The sequence below is a fragment of the Ipomoea triloba genome, chromosome 9, assembly GCF_003576645.1.
Source record: "Ipomoea triloba cultivar NCNSP0323 chromosome 9, ASM357664v1".
In the NCBI taxonomy this organism is placed as follows: Eukaryota; Viridiplantae; Streptophyta; class Magnoliopsida; order Solanales; family Convolvulaceae; genus Ipomoea; species Ipomoea triloba.
Genome location: NC_044924.1, coordinates 10,530,162 through 10,543,669, shown reverse-complemented (window position 1 = coordinate 10,543,669; position 13,508 = coordinate 10,530,162). Strand labels below are relative to the sequence as shown.

Below are 13,508 nucleotides of genomic sequence, written 5' to 3'. Positions count from 1 at the left end.
TGTAAATGTACACACTCACCGAAATACGCCGACCCGCCCACTACGTACGTTGGTTGAGTCGTTCAACTCAGAATTCGAGTCAACCCAGTGACCCACCCGCCGCTAGCTGCAACTACTATACACCATTATTGCTTTCCACAGCAGATTCAACCGCATCATATCGCAGCCAATTCTGATGAACACGACAAGACGTAGAAGACGGACTTGACCAGTCAATTCAACTTGCCTAGTTTTTTTTACATTTGTTATACCATGGATCATGTACATCAGTTTGTGGAGGGATAAATCATGATGTTAACCAATAAAAAATAGATTTTTATTCAATACTCACAAAGAGTCTTACTTTTACACTGTCACATGTGAGACTCGATCTCTAATTTTTTGTGACAAATTTTACTTTTGCTACCAATTAAACTGTCTATTTGAACTATAGATACATAACCTATTAATTTGCATGCACATGTTAACTGCACACATAATCTGAATTTCATTTTAGATAAGTTGATTCTGGATGTGGACCGAGTCCATGGTATAATTTGTCTTTTTTATACGCAAAATCTATATATAAATCTATATACCCATCTCTTGACTCCAGCACCGCCTATCTAAAAAACCAGCCTATCAATGGCAATGGAGCTGGAATTGGAATCGGGGAAACCCCATTTTGTGTTGATCCCATTGCTGGCTCAAGGCCACATGATTCCCATGGTGGACATGGCTCGGTTGTTGGCGAAGCATGGAGCTAAGGTGACATTAGTGATCACCCCGGGTAACGCTTCCAGGTTGTCGTCAACAATCCACCGAGCCAGGGAATCAGAGCGCCTGGAAATCCACATTCTTGAAATCCCGTTCCCCTGCCAAGAACACGGCCTCCCACACGGCTGCGAAAACCTCGACAGCCTCGCCTCCCCCGTCCTCATCCGCAACTTCTACGCCGCGCTAGACGCATTGCGAGAGCCGACCGAGACCTACCTTGAAGAAACCTTCCCTCCCCCGAGCTGTATAGTGTCAGATAAGTGCTTATCTTGGACTTCCAAGACCGCTCGGCGATTCCAGGTCCCCAGGCTGGTTTTCCACGGGATGTGCTGTTTCTCCCTTCTGTGTTCCAACAATATAATGCTTCACAAGCCTCACCTTTCGGTTAAATCCGACAGGGTTCCTTTCCCTATCCCCGGATTGCCGTTCAGCGTGGAGATTGCTAAGGCTCAGCTGCCCGGGGCGTTCGTTACTCTGCCCGACCTGGACGATATCCGCGGCCAGATGCAAGAAGCCGAGTCCAGTGCCTATGGGGTTGTGGTCAACACTTTTCCAGAACTGGAGCGGGGCTGCGTGGAAGAGTATAGAAAGGCGGTTAACAAAAAGGTATGGTGTCTAGGACCCGTTTCGCTTTGTAACAGGGATGTTATGGATATGTACCATAGAGGAAGCAGGGCATCCATTGATGAAAAACAGTGTTTGGAATGGCTGGATTCCCAGAGAGAAAATTCCGTGCTTTACGCCTGTCTTGGGAGCCAATGCCGGCTGGTTCCATCGCAGCTGATAGAGCTGGGGCTAGGGCTAGAAGCCTCGGGCTACCCTTTCGTCTGGGTGATCAAAACAGGGGAGAGATATTCGGAGCTGGAGAAATGGTTTGTAGAGGAGAGATATGAGGAGAGGATCAAAGGGAGAGGACTAGTGATCAAAGGTTGGGCCCCTCAGGTCCTGATCCTCAACCACCCTGCCATCAAAGGCTTCCTGACTCACTGCGGATGGAACTCGACTATTGAAGGGGTCTGCTCAGGCGTGCCAATGATCACGTGGCCGATGTTTGCCGAGCAATTCTTGAACGAGAAGATGATTGTGGAGGTGCTGAGGATTGGGATTCGGGTTGGCGTTGACGTCCCGGTGAGGTGGGGCGAGGAGGAGAGGGTTGGGGTGGTGGTGGTGAGAGATGAAGTTGCAAAGGCAGTGGAGAAACTAATGGGGGGAGGAGAAGAAGGTGAGAATAGGAGGAAAAGAGCGAGAGAATTAGGTTTATTAGCAAAGAGTGCCATGGAAGATGGTGGACAAGCCCATGTTAACATATCAGATTTGGTGCAAGACATCATGAACACATCAATCAAACGTTGCAATCAGTAAGTCATTTGTTCCTATCCGTCCGTACATATGTTCTGTTATGTACTACAATTTGTGTGGTGTAGAATTGTAAGGGTCAAATCCAACAGTATATCTCTAGGCTCCGGCAAATATAGTTTTATGAGAAAATAAAGTTACACGCCCCTTTCAGGCCGTGCTTGATCCTAACAAAAACTGATGTTGTATTATCCAATTATATTATATATATTAATAAATACAATTCCGGGCAGACCACTTAATAATGTTGTCATTCAGTGGATCCTAAGGGATCTGCCTATGCAGTGTTAGGTTTAGGAATAAGCCAATCGTCACCATCAATATATGAAGTAGTCAAGAATGGAGCAGCCTCGGATTCATCGAGTTGCTTCGCATAAGGTGACCTGTTTGAGTCGTCGGATCCTGGCCCAGTGCAATCGTATTCTCCAAAATACACTGTCCTGTAAATGCATGCATTCAAAGTTCAAACCAACCATATATTAGTTAATAGTTATTGATCATGGTGGGTTTTTATGGTTGAAGAGTATTTGTCATTTGAAATATATATATATATAAAGATAGGGAGAGACTCGTCTCTGGTAGAGTTGTTCCAATCATTCCAGCCATCAGGGGAGACCACCTGGGACATGTAGGTTTTAGAGAAGACGACTGTGGCATAGGATCCCCATGCACGCCCTAGCCACACTTTGCCGCTACCACCAATGTTGCAATTCACGAAGGAGAAGCCACTTTTTTCTTCCTCGGAATCCCTCCCCTGTGCTGTAATTGATCCACTTATCCCTCCCCCTCCCTCTGTCGCTATGCTATTAATTATACACTCCTGCACGGATTATAGATTATAGTCCACATGAGGGGACATGTTAAGCATATAATATCTGAACGAATATAGTTAGTTATTAGTTGAGATAGAGCAGACCTCATAAAGTGACCTGCCATTTCCGAAGATGAAGTCAATAGAGCCCTGGATGAAACATTGTTTGAAGTAATGTCTTCCTCTGTGATCATTAAGGGTGTCCTGTGCTCCATAGAATCCACATCCATAAAATGCAGATTGATCTCCTAATATACTTATGGCCAATGCCTGCGCACCAGTTACTCCTTGGGATGGCGGAGGAGCTGTGTTCTTCCAAAAAATCCATTAATTCGATCATTATTAACTCGCGCACCTCAAAGATATATATGATCTGAGCAAGAATCGGGGTACCTGAAAGCTTATGTTGTAGGCTATGAATTTGGGAGCAAATGCACCAAAAGTGTAGCTGCTAGAAGTTCCTCCAGTGGAATTTGCAGTATCATTCCATGATATAGCAGTGTTGAGGTAGCCTTGGCCTTGTATTATCAAATTTATCTTGCTTTTGTTCACTGCCACTTTCTCCCTGCTACAATCACATGCATGCATTAAATAGGAGTTTGACTCATAAGGAGTGGAGGTCAAACTCATAGTCCAAAATATGTAAATCTTGTCTTCTTTACTTTTCTGTCATTGTTATTGTTTCAAATACAACAAGAATGTATTTCAAGACGGAAGATGACCTGTAGGTGCCGGAATCGATTATAATGAGTGTGGTAACTGGGCTGAAATCAGGGACGGCGTCAATGGCCTTCTGGACACTGGTGAAGTTTGCACAACCATTTAAATCCACGGTCATAACGCGCGAAACGTTGTACGTAGAAACGAGGGGAGAGTCCCATTTGGAGTCGTCGCACTTATTAGCCTTATGCCTGCGTCTATGGTGGTGGTGGTGGTGGTGTTTGGAGCGCTTAAGTTGTTGAATAATAGAGAGGAAATCATCGAAGCCAGTTTGTTTGACTACACTCCGCAGAAAAGGTAGTAAGGTGGTAGGAGTAGTAGTAGTAAGAAGGTTGGAGTAGAGAGAAAAGGTGAGGGAAAAGAATGCAATGGTGAAGGCAATGAGCCAAAACAAAATGGTGGTTGATCTAGTACTGTTCATCATGGCAGCTGAGTTGAAAGGGGTTTATGGAATTGAATGAGATTAAGGGCGGGGTGGTTTTATTATATTGGTGAGAAGGGAGTTGAAGGAGGCCATAATGGATGATTAGCTTAGGGGGTAAGCAAAATATATATAAAGCAGGTAGCAAAGTTTTTTGATTGATTATTATAGCGTACATGGTTTTGAGATGAAGAAAGATAATGGAGTTTGGAAGATACACACGCTAAGAAATTTGGGTATGTTGAGAAAGCTAAGATGCAGAGAATGAGGTCTACTTTGCCAATTATGGCAGGTGAGTTTAATGATGAGGGTAATGCCCAGAGCGGCAGTGCGTGATGTTTGTTTACTTGCAAATTTCAACTCCCCACCCAATAGGGCGGTGGGATGTGCCAAGTGTTATTATGGCTGCATTGCATTGCATGTTGTAAGCCATGAATGATACTCTGTTGCCTAATAAACGTGATTGTCAAATATCAACATCACTTAACGGACCGGACCGGACGTATAGGTATAGTGTATTATTCTTTCGGTTCTTTTCTTTTCTTTTTGCGGGAATTGAATTACACGCAATTCATCAGCTTAACATGTTTTAGGGGTTGAATTATTGCGGCCTACCATTTTAGGCAGTGCATTTTCCATTTGTTCACGAAATGCCTTTTAGACACAAATACTGAAGAAAAACTCAGTTGCCAATTGTGCGACTGCCAATCAAAATCTAATGTCATACGTGATGTATGACTCTGGGGATAAGCATGCAATAGTTATACCATGGACCCATGTCCACCTGTCATAATTTACATACTGAATGTTCACAATTTAAATCGTGAACATGAATTATAAACATTCAATATGTAAATTGTGTATTTTAAACCCGAATCTACCTTGTAAAGTAAACCAGGGATCCACCTTGCAAAGTGGACCAAGTCCACATAATAATTTGCCATAAGCAACTAAGCAAGGGTTGCCAATTGCCATTCATCGTCCATGTTATGTAAATATACCGAAAGCGAAAAGGAGGGCGAGAAATAAGTCCAATATAATTTGTATCAGACCTGAAAGACTACATTGACTGGAAGGGGGGGATAAACAGAGTTATACAGGCAGGGGGCAATAGGATTGCGATCAAAACCCCAAAACAAGTTTGGTGTCTTTTAACTTTACAAAACCACTTCTACAGGTACAGGTATTTCTAATCCTCTAAATCTCTCATTATCAACACTTGCATTCACCACCCTCTTTTGAACAAAATAAATAACATTCACAAATTACTCTAGACAAATGGCTTATGTCTCCATTCTACTTTCTTGCTGCACCACAGCACCAGTTGCCATTTCCATTTCCATTTCCGCTTCCTCTTGCCGAATAATTCTACATTTGGGGACCATTTTTTCTAGCATAGATGTTCCTTGAAAGGTAATCATCTGCCAGCATATCCTCCTGTAACTGGCAAGCTGCAAAGACGCAAACATTGAGCACTCATATTTTTCATGCACGGTGGTGAAAGTTGCAAAATGTACCTGATCTGGAGGTATCTTTTTGAATCCAAATTTTTCTGTCCATATTGAAATTGCTTCATCAGCAGCTGGGAGAACACAGGTTTTCACATTCAAAAATGCGAGCAATTTCTCTATGCACGAAAATAGCAGTTGAAAGTAACCCTGCAAAGCATTTGAAACAATGGGTACTAAAACACATCAGAATGCATAACTAATTGCAGGGCCATAACCCAATAACAAAAGTCTGTTGTTCACTGATATTAAGTGATAAACTGAAGTCTTAAATCAATCTAATGTTCAACAAGAGTGCCCACTCATCTTCCTCACCTTCCCTTGGTTACCAATACGTGTTGCAACTAGAGGAATTTCTGCTGTGTCTCGACCAAAAACACGGAGGATGGCAGCTGATACTACAGTAGAGCTGCATGATTACCAGAAAAGCCCATCAACAAATCAATTATAATGTACTCAAGTAAAAACTTCAAACACTAGAAACTATTGTACTTTACTTTAGAGTCAATATTGCACAGTACATGCCTCCAAAGTCTTGCCCCCTAATGTTCCTTCTGCAAGAGTGATACAAAAATAGGTTTATGTAGAGAAAAAAAAAAAATGAAGTTGATAGTTCAACAAAGTGAATGCACACTGAAGAAAACAATCCTTACCCATAAACCATAGATGGAATGAAATCACGCCCTGTTACTGAATCAACAATAGGATCAAAGCAGTCCTGAAACAAGTCATTCAACAACCCAATTTAATGCCAGCTATTTTTACACATTAATGAATTAAACAATAAAAAGTATGCCTACCAAAAGAAAATAAATATTCTTGTGGAAAATATTTTTAGAAAAAGAGGTTGCTGCACACCAATATAATTCTTAGCCAAGCTCATATAAACAGAAAAACAATGCACCAACTAATCTGCTCTTTCGAAATAATGTAATCCATATAAGTTTGCAGGCAGCAAGATTCATCACAAAGCATAAACTAATTCATTCCTACAAACGTAAAAATTGGCTTTCAATGTACTGAATCCAAAGTAACTACTATGCAGGATCATAATAATCAGTCAGATCATCAAAATTGAAGGGTTCAGCACATACATGGAAAATTGCAACGGCTTCTGCGAGCAGAACCCTGGTTTCACGAGAAGTCATTTTGCCACTTAGAAGTCTCCATCTCAAATCAATATCACCAATAGAATCGATACATTTTTCCACTTCCTTTGCCCTTACTATATCCAAATAAGTATCTGGCAATTTCTCATCTCCAGAGTTAAGCAAATTCTGCAGTGCTAAATATATCCTCTGGCAACCAGTGCAACAGAACCATTTGCCTTTTGGCAGTTCCTGTGGTGCAAACAGCATGGAACAAATTGAGACAGTAATATGGGTAGATAGGAGAAAGCAACTTCCACCATGAAATAGATAAATGTAAGGGTTTAAGGAAATAGGTATACACCTTAAGATCAGCTATCTTATGTTTTTTCAAGCAACCAATGTGATATTCCTTCTCACACTGGAAAACACATAAACAAAACTCATAGTAAGGCATCTTACAATCACAACTCTAAGGTTGAAATATGTGAATATATATTAGAAATGCATTAAAAATACCTGATCACACAGTATAACCGTGCGTGGACCAAAACCAGACCTGCTAAAATCATAACCTCTGCCAGCATCCAATTAATTTGGATGTAAGAAACTACATCAGTCTAAAAGCAAGGATTCATCGACACATCAAGCAAAAATGACATACCTGCATATTACACATGCAATAACTTCTGCCTCTTCTGGGTTTTTAACAATACGAATGCAACGTTTTGTTATCTGCTCTATTGGATCAATACCAGAGACCCTTCCAGCTGCTAAAGCATTTGCATTGTGCTCCACAAACTTCTCCCTCTGGAACATATTTTCACAATATTTGCAATACCATTTACCACGAGGAACACTAGGCAAGGATGCACATTCTGCACAGGCATATAGATCAGACATGAATTTCACTGGGATAGAAATACAGATGCAAAATTGCCATTTCAGGAAGCCATGCCAAAATACTTGGGAAAACCATCAGCAAAAAGAAGCAGCAACAATCTAAAAATTTAACTTTCCAAGATAAGCTAAAAGCCTAAAACTCCAGGTAAAATATGCCCCTGCAGATAGCCCACTTTGAACTGATTGGGCCATTAACCATTATCAGAAGTTTATTTGCTTTAGACTAAATACATGATAGTGAATTGGTTTAAGACAGCATGACGTTATCTGTCTGTGGAGGAAAAAGGACTTGGCTAACTTTAATCCATGCCAAGGGAAAAAAGTAGAGATTGAGTAATTCAAGAATGCCACACAGCCAAAACCTACTACACCCAGTTTTTCAAAATATTTCAGTATTCTCTGGCAGGTTGCTCATGAAAATAAAGACAAATTAACATTTTAGCAAGAAGCCACAGCCATACAGTACAAAATTTTGGGTGCAAGCGCAGATTGATAACAAAGAAAGTTAAATACAAAATAATCATGGAATGACAGACAAAAATGAGAAGAAAGAAATAACCAGACTTCCTAAACAATCTCAACTCATGCACAATAGGGCAAATTACTGATACTTCCGCCAGAACAACAATTATCATTTGTATGGTTAAGAAAGTTGGACAACCATGATATCAAGTATGAACTCAAGATTTTACTTCAACCTTTATGGAAAGCTCTTGGGCATCCATCACAAAGCACAAGCTTCCCACCATCAGCACATATAATGCACAAGTCATCACTGTCTTTAACTGAACTATTGCGACCTTTTAATAGAGATATAGCGAATTCATGGAGGGACACTCCATTAGATGTGTAAATATACATGTAGCTGCAGAAAAAATGCACTTGATTAACTATCGAGATGAAAATCAGTATTTCACAAGAAAAGCAAACAAAAAGAATGAAGACTAACGGTTTTTTCCGAGAGGCCCAACCAGCATGAGCTTCAAACTGTGATGGACTGATCTGAGCACAAAACAAGAGGCAAAAAATAAATAATCATCAAAGAATTTACCAGGATTTTTACAGGGAAGGTTAAAAAAGTAAACATAGTACCTCAGTATTGCAACAAGAACAGAGTATACCAAATCCTTTCTTATAACCTACAAGCAACTTCTGTAGATAAAACATTGAATAAATGACAGCATTAGATGTCAAACTGCCTTGGCATAAAGAATGTACTCCATATAGCTTACTTAAGAACTACAAGAAGAAGAAAGTTTCAACCACCTTTCCATGAGAATAATAAGCCACTTCAGTTCCATCAAGCAGAACACCTTCCTCAAAGACCATCCAATGCATCTTTTGATCCCTTAAGAAAAAAAAAACAACAGAGTTCATAAAATCATATGAAAATAGAATAATTAATTTAAAATATGAATGTTTCATAAAAACTACAACTTTTTGGTTATTTTCCACTGATTCTTGGTTTGAACAGAAGTGCCTGCTGTAGAGCCTTTTGCATACTTCATCACTGCACTGGATTTGGAAAATCTGAACAAAACAAACAGAATTGTCTTAGATGGTGAAAATAGCCATTTAAGTAAAATGGTGTTCATGAGAAATAAAAAATCTACCAACTTTTTCAAGATTCTCCCCTTAATCTTCGTTTTGAACGGATGATGTTTGGAAGCGTTTCCAGTTGCCTTTGAAACAAATGCTGGTTTTGATAACCTGAAAAAGGAAGCCATAAAAGATAGATGTTACAAGCATTCCCTCTCTCATTTAATGGAATATCTAAATATGGATATAATGGAAAATAAGTAAAATCAAATGACCCTTTCTTTGACATCTCAGATAGATTCTTTTGGCTTGGGAATATACGCTCTGAAGATCTCAGAGGAGCCTTTCCATTTGAAGCCAAATCCAGGGCCCTATATGTGAATAAAGAATAAAATAACAAATCCTATGAAAATCTTTTGATGTGAAAATAGAATCAAAATAAACTAACTCAAAATGATACCGACTTTCTCTTTTTCCTCCCTTTAGTATTAACCATGGAAGAAGCAAGAACTTTGACACTTGCAGGGGAGTTTAAGTTCTCAACTGGTTCAGATGTCCTAAGATAGCATTAAAAAAGTGCAAATAACTGAAATAAGTTTGAGAAAGAAATCATCAAATTTACTAATCTTAAGCATATTCCCATTAGCAGTGTGAGACATAGAATCAACTCATAAGGACACCAAATTGTTTAAAGGTAAAAGGTGATTCAGGTCTGTAAACATTTCTCGAAGTGTAATTAAATTCTGAAAACCAGTAGAAATTCCTAGCCCTACTTCAACTACTATTTGAAAAAACAGAATTGGTTTACTCACTTCAAAATCACATAAGCACAGACTACTAGTGTCCATTAATCTACTAATTAAAATCTGGAACTAATTTTATGTACTTCAAACACTGCAACCTTTTAGTATTTGCAGCAAAAATACACATCTATCTGAAATCAAGCCTTGTTTCACTCACTAGGAATCCAACAAATCTTAAATTATTACAAAAGAGATGACATAAAATACAAGAGTGCATTTCAAAAATCAAAATCAAGCTTACCCCACTTCATCTTCTGATCTTGTAACAATCAAGCATGAATCACATAGTTGAAGATTTGCAGCAGATGTTGTAAGGAATGGCACTAGCAATCACAAAATATCAAACATTTTTAGTCGCACGCATGGAAAAACAATCAAAAAAACCCAACATTATTAACTCACCCTTGCAATTCTGACAGACAATGCTTTCCTTTACAGGAGTCGGTCCAATAAAACTCTGAATTGTTTCTTCCAATGCATTTAATGAACATTTCCTGCACTCCTTAACCACATCAAGGAGGCTCTTCCCATTTTCAAGGCAGATATACTGTGATGCTCGCCTATATGACTTACATGCATGAATCTCAAATTTACAAGGAGGAACAACCTAACAACAAAAATGTGATAAGAGTACTGAGAAATTTTTACCTTCACAGCATTTAAACTATTGTCAGAGGACCAAACAGAAGTTTTAAAATAATAGATACTCACTATGGATCCCTTGCACATCTCACAGGAACACAGAATTCCAACATCTTTAATTATTCCACGAAGCAGAACTCCCTAAATCAAGGCAATATCTTAGTCCCAAAATAAACATAAGCAAGAGGCCAAATCTGTTATATATTAAAATTGTGGAACCAGTTGGTTTAAGACAGAAGATCAGTAATACTCATGCAAGATAGCAATCAAGCAAATAAACTGCAAATTATGTCTTCAAAATTGCTGGTCATTTCCCAAATACAGAGCTGTTCTTTATGTCAAAAATTTCTGTGCTCAAAAAGTTCATAAAAACAAGTCCTAATGCATGTTAAAAACTTCAATAGTTTCCTATTGTTAGCAAAATTGAAAGTCAACATCTTCCGTGAATATAGCCAAACATGAAAATAAAATCAGAGGTTATTTTCAAGACTATCAAAGGGTTGCATCCACTCTTTATCCATCCAAAACAGAGCACATCAAACAAGTTCCATATAAAATAAATATTCAAGGGGTGACGGCAGCAAACATAAACAATAGACAAGATTTAACAATGACCATTTAAAATTTGGTCAAAAAAATGAGAACTGGTACTAAATTTAGCAGTTACCCTTTTGCCAGCGTTGTAGACGACTGGATATCCTTCCAGCAGGCCAGTCTCGAAAAGCTCCCTAACAGTACTTGGCTTTCCATTTAGAACGATCTTTTTTGACATTTTCATCTCTAGCTTCTTCGTAGGAGTACCCAAGGCAGTCGCAACACCATTCTCGTCTCCAACAGCTTCCGCAACCTCCTCTGCATCAATAAAACCTTTGATGACTTCATTCTCCATTTCCGAAACCACTTCCACCTTCACCTTCAAAGCCGACCGAGTAAAACGCCTTTTCACTAGCTTGCCCGCAGCATTCATCACCACTGCCGTTGACTCTTCTTTGACTTCCACCTCCACCATTTCACCTTCTCCGCTGAAATCACTCACCAAATTTACGTTCTCAGCTTCGCCCTCACCGTTACAAGTCACCAAACCCGACTTGCCCAAAATCGTAACCTTACCATCCAAATAAAGATTCAGCTCATTCAAATTCCCAGCATCACCGCCAGACCTCATCTCACTCGTACCTTCACCTCTACCGCCCTGCAGGCCAGATAATCCGGCACCGCCATCACTCGCAGCGGCCGTCTTTAACCTCTTACTCCTCCTGTACACCACAATTCCCTTGCCATCACGAAACCTAACGCTAGACAACTCACCGATCGACGCCGTACCGTTGATTTCCATGTCTGCTCCGCCCCGATTATCCACGCCGGAATCCTGCTCCTCAACATCTCGGATTTGAACCTCGGAGTCGGCTAGTTCCGGCACAGCTTCCAATGCGACATCCGAATCAAGCTCCATTGGCGCCACCGTCGTCGGTGTTGCAGAGCCAACCCACAACGACGGAGAGAGAAAGTAACGGAGATTCAACAACAAGTGAAGGTTCAGTATATATAAGCGAAGGGAATTAGAAAATTGGAGTATTGAGTGATAACTTCGCGGTTATGGCGAGAGGAGGAAGACGAAGAGAACTGATTTGAGGAGCCGGTGTGAGAGTAGAGGGGGGTAACAAGACTTAAGTGAGAAGATTGGGAGGATCTAAAAAGAAATTACTTTAGTTAAATTGCCGCTTGGTTTAATATATGGATAATCCCACATAAGCCCATGACAATTTTCAAATATCTTTTGGACCCTTATATTGTTTTTGTTTTCTTATATTGTTTTTTATAAGGTGGATGGAGAGATGGTAGGAGAGAGAATGTTAAGTTTATTGTAATAATGTGAGTTTTTTTTTTATTTGTAGAAGGAAAAAAATAGCTCAACTAGTATGTATTACGTGCGCTTAGTGGGCGGGTATCGTGCACATGCTCACGGAGCAGGATAACATAATTTGTTTTTCCTGGTCTTCTTCTTTCTACTTCTCTCTCTTATTTAACACACAAAATCTAACAAAAATTTGTTATTATTTTGATTGTTCTTAGGTGATCACATCAATGTTGAATTTTTTTTGTATTTTTTAGGTGACACTATAAGAAAGAGACTTAAAACAGCGGGGGGAGGGAGGGAGGGAGGGGAGAGAAAGAGAAAAAGCTAATGAAGATTTAAAAAAAAATAAGTAAATAAAAAATAAAAAATAAAAAAAAAAGAAGAAGAAGAAGAAAAAGTAACGGTCGCTCAGAGTGGCAGCCAGTTGGCGACCACTCTGAGAGATCGCGTTACTTTTCTTTTTCTTTTTTAAGTTTGTTAGGAGAACCCCCCCCCCCCCCCTCCACCCCTTCACGCAACTCTGAAGCGCACAAACGGAGGCAATGCACACCAAGTGCTATCTTTCTTTCTTTTTTTTTTTTTTTTAAGTTTTTTTGGAGAACCCCCCCCCCCCCCCTCCACCCCTTCACGCAACTCTGAAGCGCACAAACGGAGGCAATGCACACCAAGTGCTATCTTTCTTTCTTTTTTTTTTTTTTTTAAGTTTTTTTGGAGAACCCCCCCCCCCCCCCTCCACCCCTTCACGCAACTCTGAAGCGCACAAACGGAGGCAATGCACACCAAGTGCTATCTTTCTTTCTTTTTTTTTTTTTTTTAAGTTTTTTTGGAGAACCCCCCCCCCCCCCCTCCACCCCTTCACGCAACTCTGAAGCGCACAAACGGAGGCAATGCACACCAAGTGCTATCTTTCTTTCTTTTTTTTTTTTTTTTAAGTTTTTTTGGAGAACCCCCCCCCCCCCCCTCCACCCCTTCACGCAACTCTGAAGCGCACAAACGGAGGCAATGCACACCAAGTGCTATCTTTCTTTCTTTTTTTTTTTTTTTTTTTTTTTTTAATTTCTAACAATAAAAAAATTGCATGAGTAAAATCTCCAAAAAAATCA

The 13,508-nt window shown here is 39.9% G+C and overlaps 3 protein-coding genes across 7 annotated transcripts; 1 reads left to right on the top strand and 2 right to left on the bottom strand.

Moving 5' to 3' along the window:
* Positions 1–294: 294 nt before the first annotated feature.
* On the bottom strand, positions 295–4,215 carry LOC116030906 (probable pectinesterase 15). 3 transcript variants are annotated; one of them, XR_004100462.1, is made up of 6 exons: positions 3,646–4,215; positions 3,317–3,491; positions 3,029–3,235; positions 2,682–2,932; positions 1,417–2,552; positions 295–1,325 (listed from the first exon to the last, which is right to left on the bottom strand). XR_004100462.1 is itself a non-coding variant. In XM_031273275.1 (5 exons), exons 1-5 carry the CDS (start codon positions 4,065–4,067, stop codon positions 2,390–2,392), a joined length of 1,218 nt encoding a protein of 405 aa, XP_031129135.1. In that variant the 5' UTR covers positions 4,068–4,215; the 3' UTR covers positions 295–2,389. The 3 variants fall into 3 exon arrangements, 2 of the variants coding, with proteins under 2 accessions (XP_031129135.1, XP_031129136.1); XM_031273275.1 differs by having other exon boundaries at positions 295–2,552; XM_031273276.1 differs by having other exon boundaries at positions 295–2,552; positions 3,317–3,488; positions 3,646–4,207.
* LOC116030905 (UDP-glycosyltransferase 73D1-like) lies at positions 602–2,344 on the top strand. The gene has a single exon (XM_031273273.1). The coding sequence runs from the start codon at positions 625–627 to the stop codon at positions 2,116–2,118; it is 1,494 nt and encodes a 497-aa protein (XP_031129133.1). The 5' UTR covers positions 602–624; the 3' UTR covers positions 2,119–2,344.
* Positions 4,216–5,081: 866 nt separating the features above from the next.
* LOC116029493 lies at positions 5,082–12,228 on the bottom strand. 3 transcript variants are annotated; one of them, XM_031271543.1, is made up of 21 exons: positions 11,215–12,228; positions 10,617–10,688; positions 10,308–10,512; positions 10,147–10,228; positions 9,567–9,659; positions 9,378–9,473; positions 9,181–9,273; positions 9,001–9,093; positions 8,830–8,911; positions 8,656–8,715; positions 8,513–8,565; positions 8,262–8,428; positions 7,325–7,538; positions 7,180–7,237; positions 7,025–7,081; positions 6,667–6,912; positions 6,226–6,290; positions 6,070–6,126; positions 5,888–5,981; positions 5,582–5,722; positions 5,082–5,515 (listed from the first exon to the last, which is right to left on the bottom strand). In XM_031271543.1, exons 1-21 carry the CDS (start codon positions 11,998–12,000, stop codon positions 5,348–5,350), a joined length of 2,982 nt encoding a protein of 993 aa, XP_031127403.1. In that variant the 5' UTR covers positions 12,001–12,228; the 3' UTR covers positions 5,082–5,347. The 3 variants fall into 3 exon arrangements, with proteins under 3 accessions (XP_031127403.1, XP_031127404.1, XP_031127405.1); XM_031271544.1 differs by lacking the exon at positions 9,378–9,473; XM_031271545.1 differs by lacking the exons at positions 9,378–9,473; positions 9,567–9,659.
* Between the last annotated feature and the right edge of the window lie 1,280 nt (positions 12,229–13,508).